The sequence below is a fragment of the Anopheles coluzzii genome, chromosome 2, assembly GCF_943734685.1.
Source record: "Anopheles coluzzii chromosome 2, AcolN3, whole genome shotgun sequence".
Lineage (NCBI taxonomy): Eukaryota > Metazoa > Arthropoda > Insecta > Diptera > Culicidae > Anopheles > Anopheles coluzzii.
Window position 1 is genome coordinate 33,034,959 of NC_064670.1, and position 16,733 is coordinate 33,051,691.

Consider the following 16,733-nt stretch of genomic DNA (forward strand, 5'->3'; position numbering starts at 1 on the left):
AGCTTCCGTTTACATAACCTTGGTCGAATTCTGGCCCTGTTAGTGACAGCGTACCTTTTCGCAGTAATCGGTGTGTGTTTTTCTGGCTGTCTAGAACGTTTGTCAAATGCACCGAAAAAAAAGCAAATCAAACGTCAATTAGTTGTGATTAGTTTTTTGCTAAACAAAATAACAAAAGGTTAAATTTGCACGTTCCGTAGTTCCTTTTTCGGCTGGCCTCTTCCGGCCTTGGGTGCAACTGGTAATTCACGTGTGCGTGCGCGTCCGGCCATCCCCCTTTCCCTGGGCCAGCTGAGGCGAAGCGTAAATCCCCCGGGGGAACTGGTGGCCGAATATGTGAGGCTAGCAGGCAGTCGCGTGTGTTGTGTATATGTGGTGACCCAGCATCGCGGACACAAGGACACATTCCCGAAGCGAAGTGGTTGTTACACCACCGTGTCCGGGGGGGGACAAGGGCGTAGAAGCTTCCGTTCGCCGCCGTGTGTGTGTGTGTTTGTTTGTGTCTGTTTGTTCGCTCGTTCGCGACAGGGCGTGTGCGAAGTGGCCTTCCGGGCTTACCGTTCTTAATGATTGGCCCCACACCGACGGCTCGTCGCACCGATTGCGCGCCCGACTGCACGGCCGATCCTTTTTCGGTGCGCTGCGCGTACATTGGTTGTGACTGGTTGGGCGATCTTTTCTAACATCCTTCCTCTCAGCACGTCGCCGTCCAGGCACGTACACAGCAACGCACACCCCTCATCTTTGCCCCTATTAACACACCACACACACACACACACATTCAAAAGCACAGGAGGAGGCGCGGTAGACGCGGTAGAAGATTAGCAAGTGTTACGTTCGGCAAGCCACCCTCTCCTGCGCGCTTGCTTCCAACCTCGCAACCTTCGGCCTCCCTTTCCACTTCCTCGCTGACACGGTGCAAGCAATGAACAGCAGCTTCCCAGCGGCAATACCGTACTCAAACGATGGTGGCCACCGTAGCAAGCCGACGAGCGCAACCCACAACAACAACGGCTCGTGCGTGAACGATGCGCACGGCAGCGACGAGGACGAGGAGCAGGCGCACGGGCAGGATCGGTTCGCGTTTGCCTGCGATGAGCCGCCGCCGGACGGTCGGTTGCAGCCGTCCGACAGCCTGGAGGACGACCTGGAGGAGGTGTACAGGACGTGCAACACGCAGTCGGCGGTGGAGTGGATCAACGACGACGATGAGCTGGAGCGGTTGGATCTGCCGCTCGAATCGCTCGACCCCACCGGTGGTGGCACGGTCTTCAACCGGGTGGACAGCTCGGACATCATCTACCAGGAGAAGAAGAAAAAGTGCAAGCTGGTCGGCAAGTACGTGATGGGGGACGTGCTTGGCGAGGGAAGCTACGGCAAGGTGAAGGAGGTGCTCGATTCCGAAACGCTTAATCGACGGGCGGTGAAGGTAAGACGTAACACTGCGGATCGATTTTCTACCCTCCCACGGGGGGAAGGTGCGGTTCGAGCTCGAGCCCAAGGTCTTTCCCATGCTCACCGAGTGTCGTTTCCTTTTCGATCGGATTGTGCAGATACTCACCAAACGCAAACTACGACGCATTCCAAATGGCGAGCAGAATGTGCGGAGCGAGATCAAGCTGCTGCGCAAGCTGCAGCACCGGAACGTGATCGAGCTGCTGGACGTGCTGTACAACGAGCAGAAGCAGAAGATGTATCTGATCATGGAGTACTGCGTCGGGGGGTTGCAGGAGATGCTGGACTCGGTGCCGGACAAGCGGCTACCGATACACCAGGCGCACGACTACTTCGTCCAGCTGCTGGACGGGCTGGAGTATCTGCACGGTCGCGGCATCATACACAAGGACATTAAGCCGGGCAATCTGCTGCTAACGCTGGACCACACGCTGAAGATTTCCGACTTTGGTGTGGCGGAGGTCAGTACGTTTGTGGGGTGCCCTAGTTACCATTTTCCAATCTCAGGTTTTTGCTTCCGCCGGCACAGGCACTGGACACTTTCGCACCCACGGACGAATGCACGACCGGGCAAGGTTCGCCCGCCTTTCAGCCACCGGAAATAGCGAACGGACACGAGGTATTCTCAGGATTTAAAGTTGATATCTGGAGCACGGGCGTTACACTGTGAGTATTGGTTGATGAATGCGACCGCCCCGTATTGGTACGTCGATGGCTAATGCTTGCTTCCGTTTTCCCACGCAGGTACAATATAACTACCGGATTGTATCCGTTCGAAGGTGATAATATTTATAAACTGTTAGAAAACATAGGCAAATGTGAATGGAATCCGCCGGAATGGTTAGAGCCGCGGCTGGCCGACTTGCTCGTGAACATACTGCAGGCGGATCCCCGAAGACGCTTCACCCTGCAGCAGATCCGGCACCATGAGTAGGGGCGCACTTTTATTTGATCCCGTTAATTTTGAAGCCGTTAATTCCCTTTTTTGTTGTTTTTAGATGGTTCCAGTTTGCACCGGATGCGACCAGCCCCCTCGTACCGATACCACCGTTGAAAGGCGATTGGAATAGATGTTCCACCGTGCTGCCTTACCTGATAGCTCATCACTATGGAAACGATCGTGACATGCCGTACTACACCGAGCACGACATTAATGGTGCGCGTCTGCTTCGCCGTTTGCCAGTGTTCGTTTCATCTCATGTGTTTTTGTTTACTTTTTTTTCTTTTTTTTTGTGTTAGAAATGGCACGGCAACAGTACGATTCGTACACTGAGGGTGGACTGTACGACCGTGCCTACCTGCCCGCACCGACCATGGACTCCCTGTCGTTTCACACCGACGACCAGGGGAGCGAGACGGGCCTAAGGCGTGCCTACTACAACCAGCCGAACAGTGGCAGCGGTCGTTCGACGGTCGAGAAGCGTCCGTCCCGCAGCTTCTCGCTGTCGCCGAAGCCGAGCATCCGGCACATGATCGGCACCAGCTGCCCGGCCACGACGGCCAACAGCAGCAGCAGCAGCGGCAAGCGGCGCTCGCGCAAAACTGTCTCGTGCATATCTTGGCGCAAGTGGCCCCATTGCCGGCAGTCCTGAATACTCCCCCGCCCCGAGGGGTTGGAGGTGTGCAGTAAGCGGTGGTGGATAGATGTTGTATATGTTTTTGTTCATTCTGTTCGTATCATTACTAAGTTTTACTTTTGAATAAGCTAAGCCGGTGGTAAACCAGGACGACACAGACCTCAGATGACGCCGAGACGCGACGCGGCAGGATCGGAAGAGCAAAAAATTAAAAGTGAATCAATGCAAGAAATTATTATTTTAACTCAGGTTTCGTTAGGCATCCGGGTGCGTGCGCAACCCAACGGTGCGCAGGATGCAATCACGCAGGGATGTGTGCGCAGGGAGGATTGTTTGCGAAGCGTGAATGATGCGTGAATTTGCCGATCACGTTTCAAGTAGCTAGTGTATTTTTTGAATTCCACAGTCAAACAAAAAATCTCCCAACAATACAATTAATGCATCATTTTGCGTTTTCAAGCTGTGTATAGTAGTTAGATTGCAAAGCGGTAGATGTTCGCATCAGTTTTCCGTTTAAATTCCTACCCTCGAGCGTGTCCTCGTACCATCCGCAAGTCGCATGTGCTCGCAACAGTATGCTTCGGCTGCTCATAGCTGCGTTAAAGTGTATTAAGATTTTCTTTTGTTTCATTTCTCTCCAATTCTATATTGTAACCAAAGCGATTCAGCAATCCATTATTGCTTCACTGCAGGTGTAAAGTTGTACAGTTTGCTTTGCCAATAGCTGCTGTACCACAGCGATTGTGTCTTGCCTTTTGCGATGGAGTTGGCACGGTGGTGCTGCGCACTGTCGGATTCGTTTGCGTATCAATCTCAGGCGGCATCTTGACGATCGATCCTCCCGCCGCTGGCCCACTCCACTGCTTATGTGATGTGGCAGTAGCATAAGCCCTCAGTTTCTCAGTCATCTAGCAGAGAGCTATTATTATAGATAATAATAATGGGATAGGAATGTTCGAGAATGGCCGAACCGTTAACAGCGATGTAAATCGACCCGCGGTCGAAGTTTCCTAGTCACGGTAAGAAATCATTTCGGGTGGGTACAGCGCAACAGACATGTTCTCTCGTAGAAAGTGATTCTGAACTAAGGAAGTGTGAAGGAAGGGGGGGAAATGGGAGCACGAAGAGAGCGGGGGGCCTAGTACAGTTTGTAATTTATGCGAAGTGAATCGATCAAAAAAGCGTTACGCATTTCGGTAGCAGCATGCAACTATCGCATTGCATATTTTGCATCCAAAACCAGTCTTCCTTGCCATAATGAGCCACAGAGACGAACACACAAGCACGAGAAAAAGTAGAAAACGCCACGCATGGGCTAATTGCCTTACGTTTGTTGTTGGTGGGCTTTACACGTCCGATACGCCGGCGCGGAAAATATACATTACAAATTAAAGCGTTTTGCTCCAGCAAGAGAGCCGGGCTCACTGTTAGCGCCATGTAGACAGAGCACGTGCTGTAAAGATGCACACACACACACACACAGACACATACACAGAAAGCCTCATTGCCATATAGCAAAAACCAGCAACATGTTCGTAGTTTAGTTCGCAGTTGCATACACAGGACAAAGTTGATCGATGTGTCCGGAATTGATGCGCCGTTAAGAGCAAGCAGAGCAAGCAATTTGTTAAGCCTAAGCCTGCTTAAGCGACCCACAAACAAACACATCCACAAAACGTGGTGAGATCACACACACACACACGACACTAATAGAGAGCGCGAGAGAGAGAGAGAGGACGATATAGTTTTTTTTAAATATAAACTATCATTAAAGAAACAGAATTGAAAAATGTCTTGAAAATAAAAACAATCGTTTGTGTGTAAGAGAGAAAATAGTTTGTCCACCGTATTGCCGTTTGGTGTTTTATCGTTTGTTTGCTAGAGCATGCGTGTGTGTTGGTTTGGTCTAGGCATGGGCAAAACGATTCTTTTCACCGAACGCGAACGAACTAGTTCGCTCACCAAAAAGAACCGAACGCGAACGACGATTCTTTCGTTCTTTGTTTCATGAGGTTTTTATTCACAAAGAACGCTCGTTATCTTTTTCATTTACCCACCATAGACGCATACTGTAGCCAAAGAAGTACTCATTCTGCGGTTGAAACCAATCATTTAAAAACATTAAACACTCGGCTGTCTGGTCAACACAATCCATCGCAAAACCGACCAAAAACTAGCATGTAAAAAACTAATACGAGCAAAAATGTCTCCTGCATATATTGTACCCCATGCCTTATACACACTTAAGGATTCTATTTAAAAAAAACTACTTAAATATGGATCAACATGATGAGCGCAATCAATTCAGTTCAGTTCATTCGCGAACAATGAGTAATCCGTTTGAACGGGCTCGATCTATTGAATTGTATAGGTATAATTTCCATGCCAACAGAACACAGATCGAACACCAGTTCGAACGCGTTCGATGAATTCAGTTGTGTAGGTACGATTTATACACCAACAGAACACAGATCGAACACCAGTTCGAACGCGTTCGATGAATTCAATTGTGTAGGTACGATTTATACACCAACAGAACACAGATCGAACACCAGTTCGAACGCGTTCGATGAATTCAGTTGTGTAGGTTAGTGATGGGTAAATTCAACAAAAATCCGGAATCGCTTCCGGATGACTCCGCCAAAATTGGAAGCGATTCCGGAAGGTAGGTGCGAAACTCCGACCTCGGAGCCGTCCGGAGCCGTTCGGAGCCGTCCGGAGCCGCTAGTCGGCAGTAGTGATGGGTAACCGGAATCGCACCCACGGCTCGGAATCGCTTCCGAGCATTGCTACTCCGGCTCCGATTCCGAAAAATTCAAATCGTCGATTCCGCCCGGAGCCGTCCGGAGCCGTCCGGAGCCGTCGGAGCTGTCCGGAGCCGTCGGAGCCGTCCGGAGCCGTCGGAGCCGTCCGGAGCCGTCCGGAGCCGTCCGGAGCCGTCCGGAGCCGTCCGGAGCCGTCCGGAGCCGCTAGTCGGCAGCTGGAGCCGTCGGAGCCGTCGGAGCCGTCCGGAGCCGTCGGAGCCGTTGGAGCCGTTGGAGCCGTTGGAGCCGTTGGAGCCGTTGGAGCCGTTGGAGCTGTTCGGAATCGTAGGAGCCGTCAGAGCCGTTCGGAGCCGTCGGAGCCGTCCGGAGCCGTCGGAGCCGTCCGGAGCCGTCCGGAGCCGCTAGTCGCCAGCTGGAGCCGTCGGAGCCGTTGGAGCCGTCGGAGCCGTTGGAGCCGTCGGAGCCGCTAGTCGGCAGCTGGAGCCGGTCGGAGCCGTCGTAGCAGTTGGAGCCGGCGGAGCCGGTTGGAGCCGTCCGGAGCCGACGGAGCCGACGGAGCCGTCCGCAGCCGGTCGGAACCGTCGTAGTCGTTGGAGCCGACGGAGCCGTCGTAGTCGTTGGAGCCAACGGAACCGGTTGGAGACGTTGGGGCCGTCAGTGCCGTCGAAGCCGACGGAGCCAGTTCGAACCGTCGGAGTCGTTGTAATAGTCGGAAGTCTTCTGAAGCGCTTTAATTTCCCGATATCAGCGATGATTTCATTTAAAAAAAAACAGCTTACGAGTAAAAAAATAGTCTTCTTCATTTATTGCTCTGAAGTTTTTTTGTATTTTTTTTTAAACAATAAAGTCAAAAACAATTGTTTGCTCCGTATATTTAGGGAAAAACTATGAATCAAACTATTATTGATCTTTATTTTCATAAAAGATGGACGGATGATTGATAGTTATTAGATTCTGATGATAGTAGATATTCTTTGTCTTGTCCATGTGGCATCATGTTATTCGGTAAAAAACAAGTGCGGCCTAAACCATACACGTTAGTCGATGTAAACAACCGTGCAAAACCACCGACAAACCGACGTGACACTTCGCATAAAAAGTGCTTCAAAAGTTGTTTCCTTATTTCAAATGAAAATACGTTAAACACTAGCGCCATCTCTATAATGATTCGCTTACTACACTGACACAGAGAAGAAACTGCTAAATCTCCTTTTTGTTTTTCTTCGCAAATTCCAATGCGTATTGTTTTATGTACTTCTCAAATCTTTTGCATTGATTTGGAAACTTATAAAATGATTTTTCTGGGTGTTTTGTCCAATAATTTTCACAAAATCGTGCCTCACACTTCCTTGGCAATTTGTATTTAGAAAAGTTGTTAACATCGAAGCAGCAGTGAACAGAGCTTACTTTGACAGAAGTGATCGCCTCACTGGTAAATGACAGTACTTTCGTGTGGGACACTTTTGTAACGCCAGTGTCACGTCGGTTTGTCGGTGGCAAAACTTCCATAATTACACTCGTCTGCCTCGTTGTTTCGTATTTTATCAAACCCACCTCCCGTCATAGTTCTATTGCTCCTTGACCTCCTAATTTGATTCATTTTTTTCCTATATATATATACGGAGCAAACAATTATTTTTGGCTTTATTTTTGAAAAAAAAACACACAAAAAACTTCATACCAATAAATGAAGAAGACTCTTTTTTTACTCGTAAGCTGTTTTTTACAATAAAATTATTACTAATATCGGGAAATTAATGCGCTTCAGAATGCTTCCGACTATTACAACTACTCCGACGGCTCCGACGGCTCCGGACGGCTCCGACGGCTCCAACGGCTCCAACGGCTCCAATGGCTCCGACGGCTCCGCCGGCTCCGGACGGCTCCGACGGCTCCGGACGGCTCCGGCTGCCGACTAGCGGCTCCGGACTGCTCCGACGGCTCCGGACGGCTCCGACGGCTCCGGACGGCTCCGACGGCTCCAACGGCTCCGGACGGCTCCGACGGCTCCGGACGGCTCCGGCTGCCGACTAGCGGCTCCGGACGGCTCCGACGGCTCCGGACGGCTCCGAACGGCTCCGAACGGCTCCAGACGGCTCCAGACGGCTCCGAGGTCGGAGTTTTGCACCTACCTTCCGGAACCGCTTCCAATTTTGGCGGAGTCATTCGGAAGCGATTCCGGATTTTTGTTGAATTTACCCATCACTAGTCGGCAGCCGGAGCCGGTCGGAGCCGTCGGAGCCGTCGGAGCCGTCGGAGCCGTCCGGAGCCGTCGGAGCCGTCCGGAGCCGTCGGAGCCGTCCGGAGCCGTCCGGAGCCGTCCGGAGCCGTCCGGAGCCGTCCGGAGCCGCTAGTCGGCAGCCGGAGCCGTCCGGAGCCGTCGGAGCCGTCCGGAGCCGTCGGAGCCGTCGGAGCCGTCGGAGCCGTTGGAGCCGTTGGAGCCGTTGGAGCCGTCCGGAGCCAGCCGGAGCCGTCCGGAACCGGCGGAGCCGTCGGAGCCGTTGGAGCCGTTGGAGCCGTCCGGAGCCGTCGGAGCCGTCCGGAGCCGTCGGAGCCGTCCGGAGCCGTCCGGAGCCGTCCGGAGCCGTCCGGAGCCGTCCGGAGCCGCTAGTCGGCAGCCGGAGCCGTCCGGAGCCGTCGGAGCCGTCCGGAGCCGTCGGAGCCGTCGGAGCCGTCGGAGCCGTTGGAGCCGTTGGAGCCGTTGGAGCCGTCCGGAGCCAGCCGGAGCCGTCCGGAACCGGCGGAGCCGTCGGAGCCGTTGGAGCCGTTGGAGCCGTCCGGAGCCGTCGGAGCCGTCGGAGTAGTTGTAATAGTCGGAAGCATTCTGAAGCGCATTAATTTCCCGATATTAGTGATAATTTTATTGTAAAAAACAGCTTACGAGTAAAAAAAGAGTCTTCTTCATTTATTGATATGAAGTTTTTTTGTGTGTTTTTTTTTTTTCAAAAATAAAGCCAAAAATAATTGTTTGCTCCGTATATATCTTCTTCTTCTTTGGCTCAACAGCTCATGTCGGTCAAGGCCTGCCTGTACCCACTTGTGGGCTTGGCTTTCAGTGACTAATTGATTCCCCCCCATAGCAGGATAGTCAGTCCCACGTATGGCGGCGCGGTCTATTTGGGGATTGAACCCATGACGGGCATGTTGTTAAGTCGTACGAGTTGACGACTGTACTACGAGACCGGCTACGTATATATACATAGGAAAAAAAATGAATCAAATTAGGAGGTCAAGGAGCAATAGAACTATGACGGGAGGTGGGTTTGATAAAATACGAACGAGGCAGTCGAGTGTAATTATGGCAGTTTTGCACGGTTGTTTACATTGACTAACGTGTATGGTTTAGGCCGCACTTGTTTTTTACCGAATAACATGATGGCACATGGACAAGACAAAGAATATAACTATCAATCATCCGTCCATCTTTTATGAAAATAAAGATCAATAATAGTTTGATTCATAGTTTTTCCCTGTATATACGGAGCAAACAATTGTTTTTGACTTTATTGTTTAAAAAAAATACAAAAAAACTTCAGAGCAATAAATGAAGACGACTATTTTTTTACTCGTAAGCTGTTTTTTTAAAATGAAATCATCGCTGATATCGGGAAATTAATGCGCTTCAGAAGACTTTCGACTATTACAACGACTTCGACGGCTCCGGACGGCTCCGACGGCTCCGACGGCTCCGACGGCTCCGGCTGCCGACTAGCGGCTCCGGACGGCTCCGGACGGCTCCGGACGGCTCCGGACGGCTCCGGACGGCTCCGGACGGCTCCGACGGCTCCGGACGGCTCCGGACGGCTCCGACGGCTCCGGACGGTTCCGACGGCTCCGACGGCTCCAGCTGCCGACTAGCGGCTCCGGACGGCTCCGGACGGCTCCGACGGCTCCGGACGGCTCCGACGGCTCCGGACGGTTCCGACGGCTCCGACGGCTCCGGACGGCTCCGACGACTCCGACGGCTCCGACGGCTCCGGCTGCCGACTAGCGGCTCCGGACGGCTCCGGACGGCTCCGGACGGCTCCGCACGGCTCCGACGGCTCCGGACGGCTCCAGACGGCTCCGGACGGCTCCGACGGCTCCGGACGGCTCCGACGGCTCCGGGCGGAATCGACGGTTTGAATTTTTCGGAATCGGAGCCGGAGTAGCATTGCTCGGAAGCGATTCCGAGCCGTGGGTGCGATTCCGGCTACCCATCACTAGTGTAGGTACGATTTATACACCAACAGAACACAGATCGAACACCAGTTCGAACGCGTTCGATGAATTCAGTCGTATAGATACGATTTCCACACCAACAGCACACGTATCGAACACTGCTGGACAAATTCGACGGCGTTCGAGGAATTGAGTTGTATGGGTACGATTTCAACACCAACAGGGTACATTTTGATCTCTGACGACCCGTTCGCACGGTGCGAGAAAGAGCGAGAAAGCAATATGATTTTGCACGTTTCATTACCACATTTATGTGTGCCGTCGAACACTGACGGAACGTTCGAACGCGTTCGGTGTAGTCAGTTTCTTCCAAAAGTCCTGGTCGTTCTTTTTGTAAAGAATCTCGTTCGTTCGTTCACTTTATCGAACTGTTCGAACGGTGCGATTCTCGTTCATTTTACACATGCCTAGTTTGGTCCATCTAGTTAACTAGGGGTTTCAAGTCCTTTTCAAACAAGCTGTCAGCGTCACAGCAGGCCAACGGAATCCACAACGTTCAATCAAGGTAGTACAAAACAGGTTTGCGAAACTAAAAAAAAGAGCATGTTAATAATTATAAAATCCCTATTTCTAGCGTACCACACGCTCCCACCATGGAGGGAAGCAGTGGCAGTAAAATACGACCGCTGGAACAGTTTGACATTGAAGCCCGGCTAATGAGCATCAAGCGGATATGCACCGAGCTGGCGGCCAGCGAGCGATGGTGTGAGGATAAACTGTGCAACATAAGCCGATTGCATCGCACAATGCTGGAAATGATGAAGGACGACGATGTGAGTATACCGCCCGGGATGATGGTGGACCATCCGGACGGTGAGTCGGAAGCAGTGGCGGTAAAGCGGCTACTCCAGCTGCTGCTCGAACAGAAGCGCTCTCTGGAGGAGAAAACCCAACGGCTGGAGGAAGCTATTAGAGCGTTTAAGGAGCAGTTTGAAAAACTATTTTAACGATGGCGTAGTAGGAGGGTAGTATTGTGGAATTTGATTCTGTTTTCTTTTCTTTTAAATATATCCAATAGTCTTCTTCATTTGGGCACAACAATCATTGTCGGGACAAAGTCTGCCTGTACCACTAGTGAGTGAGCTTGGCTTTCAGTGACTTACTGATTACACATAGCAGGAAAGTCAGTCCTACGTGGGGGGGGGGGGGGGGTACGTTCCATTCGGGGGCCTTGAACCCATGTTAAACGGGCGTGTTGTTAAAGTCGTACGAGTTGACGACTGTACCACCAGACCAGCACGGAATGTAATAGTACATTAGTGTTATATCAACAAAGTGTAGGTTTCCGGGAAGAGCATGTGTGTATTGAAATTCTATCCTGATGGATGCTCTACGGTTAGAATGAGCAGAACCAAGACACAACCATTCGCAAAAGGCACAAGCAAGTTAAGAATTGTTACATTTTAATTGTACTTTTACATCTGCATTGCTCGATTGAAACCTTTCTACCGTTACAGCGGTTCCTGTCCCGGTCCTAATGCATGCGCAGCAAAGCCCCCGCTCGGTCCCGCTTTTGGTCCCTGGTCTCCAGCGCCACTTCCGCCCACTATGTACCCCTGCACCAGCGGTTGCTGCGTTGGTTGGCCGCTGTTACTGGCACTGGGATTGCGCAGTTCCGGCCCCACAAACATCTGATGGTACAGATGGCCCACCTTGGTGAGCTTCTTTTGCATGGTGTTGCGCAGCGGGTTGGTGTACTGGAGCGGTGGTCGCGACGTCAGCGGATCGCGCCAATGGAACCCGGTCGGATCGCACACAAACAGCACGGGCGAGGGGACGTGATCCTTCATGTAGTTCCACACGCATTCCTTCAGCACGTAAGCGATCTACGGCAAAAAAATTAACTCAAATTAGCCACTGTACAGTAAAACAGAGACCGTTATTTGACGCATGCTTACCTCCGGTCCGTCGAAGTACTCCAGCACAATGTGCAGATAGCTAAGCGGTGGCGGTAGCAGCTGGGCCAGTGCCATCAGCTCGAGCAGCTTCGTCGTCATGTACAGCAGGTCCGTCTTCTGGCCGTTCAGCGTTTCCGCCGTCTTCGAGCGCCACTGGTGCAGGGCGGAGGCGCAGAGCGCTCGGAGCAAGACCGAGCAGTAGCAGAGCGATGGCCGGTAGCACGCTACCAGGCCCAGAATCGACCAGAGGATCGGCGAATGCCGAAAGGTGCGCTGTATCTGCAGGTCGCGCTCCATCGTGACGCGTATGAAGTCCTCCTCCGGCCACGGCAGCCCGTTGTACATCACGTCCGGCGAGATCATCTCCACCAGCAGCAGCGACACGTAGCTAAACCCATCGATCGTGGCCTGGTGGTCGTTCACGTCCTGGCAGCAGGCGACGATCGCGTTCAGCAGATGGTTCTGCATCTCGGACGCCGGCCCGACCGCCTTTTTGCTCGGTATCTTCGGCCCCTGGCCGATGATGCCCGCGTGCAGCACCGTCGCCCGGGAGGCGTTGAGCGCGATGCCCTGCTTCTGGTTGAGCCGTATCAGCAGATCATCCGGCTTGTCGAAGCTGTACGCTTGCGATTCCGCCTGCGAACCAAATAGATCGCCGTACAGGAACAGTGCCCCCTCGAGCAGCTCGCGCAGGGCAGCGGTGCGGGCGGCTTTTCGGTGGCCGCAGTGCTTGGACAGCAGGCTGTACACCCGGTTCAGCGACTCGTCGAGCGATTCCGGAACGGTGCCGGACGGGACGCTCGTGCCGGCGGTGGACAGCTTAAGGCAGTAGAAAAAATATTTCACCAGCAGCTGGGACAGCTTCAGCGTTTGGGCGGTTCCGATCGTGACGCTCTTGCCGAGATCCATACACTCGATCAGTCTTACCGTTTCGTGGATGAGGTCTTTGTACGTTACTGTTCGGCTGCCAGTGCCCAGCCGGTGCTGCTCATCCGTTTCCATAGGTTCCGGTCGTTCGTTTTTTACTCTTTTGCCCGGTTCGTTCGCGTTTTCCTGCACTTCCTGCGTCGCCCTGACCGTACACCCACCTCCTTGCGTGTCGTCCTGCCTTTCTCGGCTCATGAAATTTTCCCATATCTTTAGCACCCGATCGAGCAGCTCGTGCATTATGCCGGTGCAGTTCACTTTGCGCAGCGTGCTGCCGAGGATGGCCGTGCGTTCCAGTTTCAACAGTTCCACCAGGTTGTGCAGAATGTTCCAACACTCTACCCGCTTGCACGGACTGATCAGTATCTTTTCGAAGGCCGTTTCGAACGCGGGCTTTACCTTCGGCACGTCCACCGTGCCATGCGGACCGCCCAGCACACGGACGAGGGCATTTAGGTGCGGTTTGGTGCTGACAGCCATTGCCGGTTCGCTCACCGACAGAAGGTAAACGATTGTTTGGTGAAACACGGAGTTGGATTTGAAGCTGGCCAGCAGAATTAATCGTACCGCGACTTGCTGCAGGTAGGGAACGTCGGAGGTACAGCTGCTCCATAGCATTTCTCGCATTCCGTCGCGTATGATGTCCTCTAGCAGGGCCGCAGTATGCTTGTCCAGCACGAGCGTTTCCAGCTCGATGAACATCATTTCCAGCAGCTCCTGGCACCAGCTGTGCTGGGTGGACATTTTCGCAAGTATCAGCGTCACCCGGATGGCGTGCTTTTTCATCTTTAGCAGTAGGCCGGCCACGGTGTGTAGCACGTAGGGTAGGCCAATATTGGCGGGCCAGTTTTTCGGCAGCACCGTAAGGGTTGGTAATCGATTTTCGTCATCTGCAAGACAAAGGAAAGTCCATAATAAGTGTAAAAAATGCAATTCTTCATGCATAATGCGCGAACGTATCGGCATACTTACGAAGCTCCAGAAATACGGCCACCAGCGCTTGCGAGATCGTTTCGGAAGCTTTGGCTAGCATTAGTAGATATGGTATCGGTTGCTTGTACGAAGCCACGTGTTCCAGCGTCGATTTCAGAGCTTTCCGCAAATCGCTTTCGTGCGCCAGCCCGAGATAACTTAGCACCTCCACCTCCGACTCGGACGGCTGATCGAAGTCACCGGTAAAGCGGGCCACTCCCATCGACAGCATGCTCGACATTACCCGGAGCGGAAAGCAACCGCCCAGTCGGGCCACCACCCAGTCGAAGAACGGTGTGTGCGTACCGTAGATCACTAGCATCTCGTTGATGCACTCGTCCATTTCGCGCTGGTCCAGCTTCTCAAAGCACAACGCACTGAGGCTGAGCAGGTAGCGGATGGCACTACAGCTCAGCCATAGGTTGCACGCTCCGCGAATGTCCGGTGGTCGGCGACGGCAGTGCTTTTTGCACACCTCGCCCAGGAGTTTCAAGCACCAGGACGATATCACGGGACACCAGGCGGTTGGGCCGACCGTTACCAGTCGCTCGAGGGCTTCGTGTATTTCCTGCACCGCTTCATCGTCTACCGAGGGATCGGGAAGGTTTTTCTGCAAAAAGACAAAAATCAACGTACGTCAGTTGTTTTGGCAATGAGAATGGATGATTTTACGCCACACCTCAGCACTAAGCATGTACACTTTAACGGCATTGTTGAACACGAGCGTGAAATAATCAAACACCGCATCTCTCGTCGAGGGAAGATCCTCCAGCAGGTGTAGGGCACTTTTTACCAGTGCTCCCGTATCCTTCAGCGGAACTCCCTTGTACAGCAGGGACACACTTTTCACGAAGTACTGAAGCTCGGCAAGGATCGGTTGCTTTATCATGGCTGGATCTAAAGCATGTAAAATGAACAATAGTTAGTAGGCTGATTGGATGGAAGAACACGATGTAAACAAACGCCGCTACGCCAACGAAGGGAAATTATTCGTTTGTATTAAAGGCATTTAGTTTAAATGTGCATTGAAAATAACTCGAAATACCTTTGCGTTTTAAATGGAATCGCTTAACTAAGGTAAAAATGTTTAAAGTCTCTTTATAATTAAACTTTTGCACAAATTCCGTCTACCAATGTTTATGAAAGCAGCAGTTTTGTTCCAGCGGAAGACAAACGTCAAGCTTGTTCAGCAACGTCAAACATCAATGCGCACAGTGTGACATTTAGCTGGGCATAATTCAAATAAAAAAGGTGAACGTTGTTAACCTTTTTGTCTACAGTTGCTGTCAAATCGAACGATGCAGTGCAATCGAGTTTTCTCAAAAGTATTTGACAGTTTAAAGGCGCAAGGTCAAGGTGTATTTATCTAGAAGGTGAATTGTTCACCAATCATTCAGAATTTTTGTGTCAATATTTTGCCATCTGGAGCAGCCAGGAAATAAAGTTGACAAAGATTGACAAAAAGTTACAATTTTTGACATTTACTAAAAAGCGATAACAAATAGGTAAGGGTGGTGACAACGCCCTTACGATGCGATTTTATCGGACACTGCTGTTAAACCGGGACTTGACCTCACCCGGATATGTGAATAACAGGGACAAAGAGTCAAAAAATATATTTAATCACAAATTCTTGATTTTTGTTTGAAATGTATCTTATCTTTTGGTACAAATTAGCCAATTTTTATTATTTGATGTTTTTCCAATGAGATCATTTGAAATTTGTCATGAATTATAGTGTTTTTTGTTATGACAATGTGCTCGTTGTCATCACCGTTACCTTCCCAAGCGCTATAGATTAAGCTTAAACGACTGGAAAATTTAATATCCATAGAAAAAAAAATGAAAGCTCCACAGCTTCATTGGTTTGATCAATAGATCGCGTATTACAACTCATCATTATATTGCTATCCTTTTCTTGCAATGTGTTTCGACAAGTTTCATCTTATCATGACCTATATAGTCTTCTAACTTTCTGAGCAAAAATCTATATGAATGGTCGTGTGGTCAGATACGTGGGTATCAACACCAACGATCATTACTCAAATCTCACTTGCTTCAGTGCTGGTGGTTTACATTGGAGTTTAGTATTTAAACAATCGTATCGCCGTTCTAGTTCTAGCGATGCATAACTTCAATGCGAAACCATACAACAGTACAGAGGAAATGAGAAAGCTCTCCTCCAAGCGATGAAGCTCAACTGGTTGGGGTATCCCACCAACAGAGAGCGCCACCAGCTTTTTTGCTATTTTTAGAATGCATGAGTCGTTTGCCGTCTGCTAAACGAAGTCTTTCTATATTCCGTTTAGGTAGAGTGCTTGAGTCGTTTAGAAGCCGTTTAGTGGTCGTTTAGTGGATTTGTGGCACTTGGGTTTTCAATGACCTTTTTCCAATATCCTCCTCAGAATGCAATGTCCCCTTTGTATTGAACTGTCATTTCTCAACAGTACGAATAAACGGATAGCCGGATAAAAGGTACCCGGATAAACGGTGCTCCACTGTATATGAAAGATTTGAATGGTTTAACCATTATAAAAAAAAGTTATTTCTACATAACCTACATAATAACATTGACAGATAAAATCGGATGCGACGATCCGACAGAATCAAAACATTGTATTTTTGACGTACAGTAACATCATTTCCTGACATAAAGTTTTATAAAAAAGAAAGAGAACCCAAGGAATAAAATCAACATGCTTTCTTGTTCTATCCAGCTGACTCTCAAGCTAATAGATCGAGATAGAAAGATAATTTCGTTCTATTCTTCGGAAGTCTTTGGAAAATGCCAAATCATGCAGTTGACGCTCAGTAATCCGCACTTGAGAGCGAGACAAAGATCTCACATTAAACAATCGAGAACGATCTCAAGCTTTCGTTCTCATAGCCACGTTGCCGAGAAACGGGAAATAAAATAT

The 16,733-nt window shown here is 50.7% G+C and overlaps 2 protein-coding genes across 2 annotated transcripts; one reads left to right on the top strand and one right to left on the bottom strand.

The window, feature by feature from the left end:
- Positions 1 to 147: 147 nt before the first annotated feature.
- On the top strand, positions 148 to 4,865 carry LOC120953454 (serine/threonine-protein kinase stk11). The gene is made up of 6 exons (XM_040373373.2): positions 148 to 1,429; positions 1,554 to 1,916; positions 1,985 to 2,121; positions 2,200 to 2,385; positions 2,454 to 2,611; positions 2,695 to 4,865. The coding sequence occupies exons 1-6, from the start codon at positions 926 to 928 to the stop codon at positions 3,045 to 3,047; spliced, it is 1,701 nt and encodes a 566-aa protein (XP_040229307.1). The 5' UTR covers positions 148 to 925; the 3' UTR covers positions 3,048 to 4,865.
- A 6,435-nt stretch (positions 4,866 to 11,300) lies between these two features.
- LOC120950280 (integrator complex subunit 5) lies at positions 11,301 to 14,997 on the bottom strand. Its single transcript, XM_040368190.2, has 5 exons — positions 14,861 to 14,997; positions 14,495 to 14,712; positions 13,816 to 14,425; positions 11,917 to 13,733; positions 11,301 to 11,844 (listed from the first exon to the last, which is right to left on the bottom strand). The coding sequence occupies exons 2-5, from the start codon at positions 14,702 to 14,704 to the stop codon at positions 11,470 to 11,472; spliced, it is 3,012 nt and encodes a 1,003-aa protein (XP_040224124.2). The 5' UTR covers positions 14,705 to 14,712; positions 14,861 to 14,997; the 3' UTR covers positions 11,301 to 11,469.
- Positions 14,998 to 16,733: the final 1,736 nt, after the last annotated feature.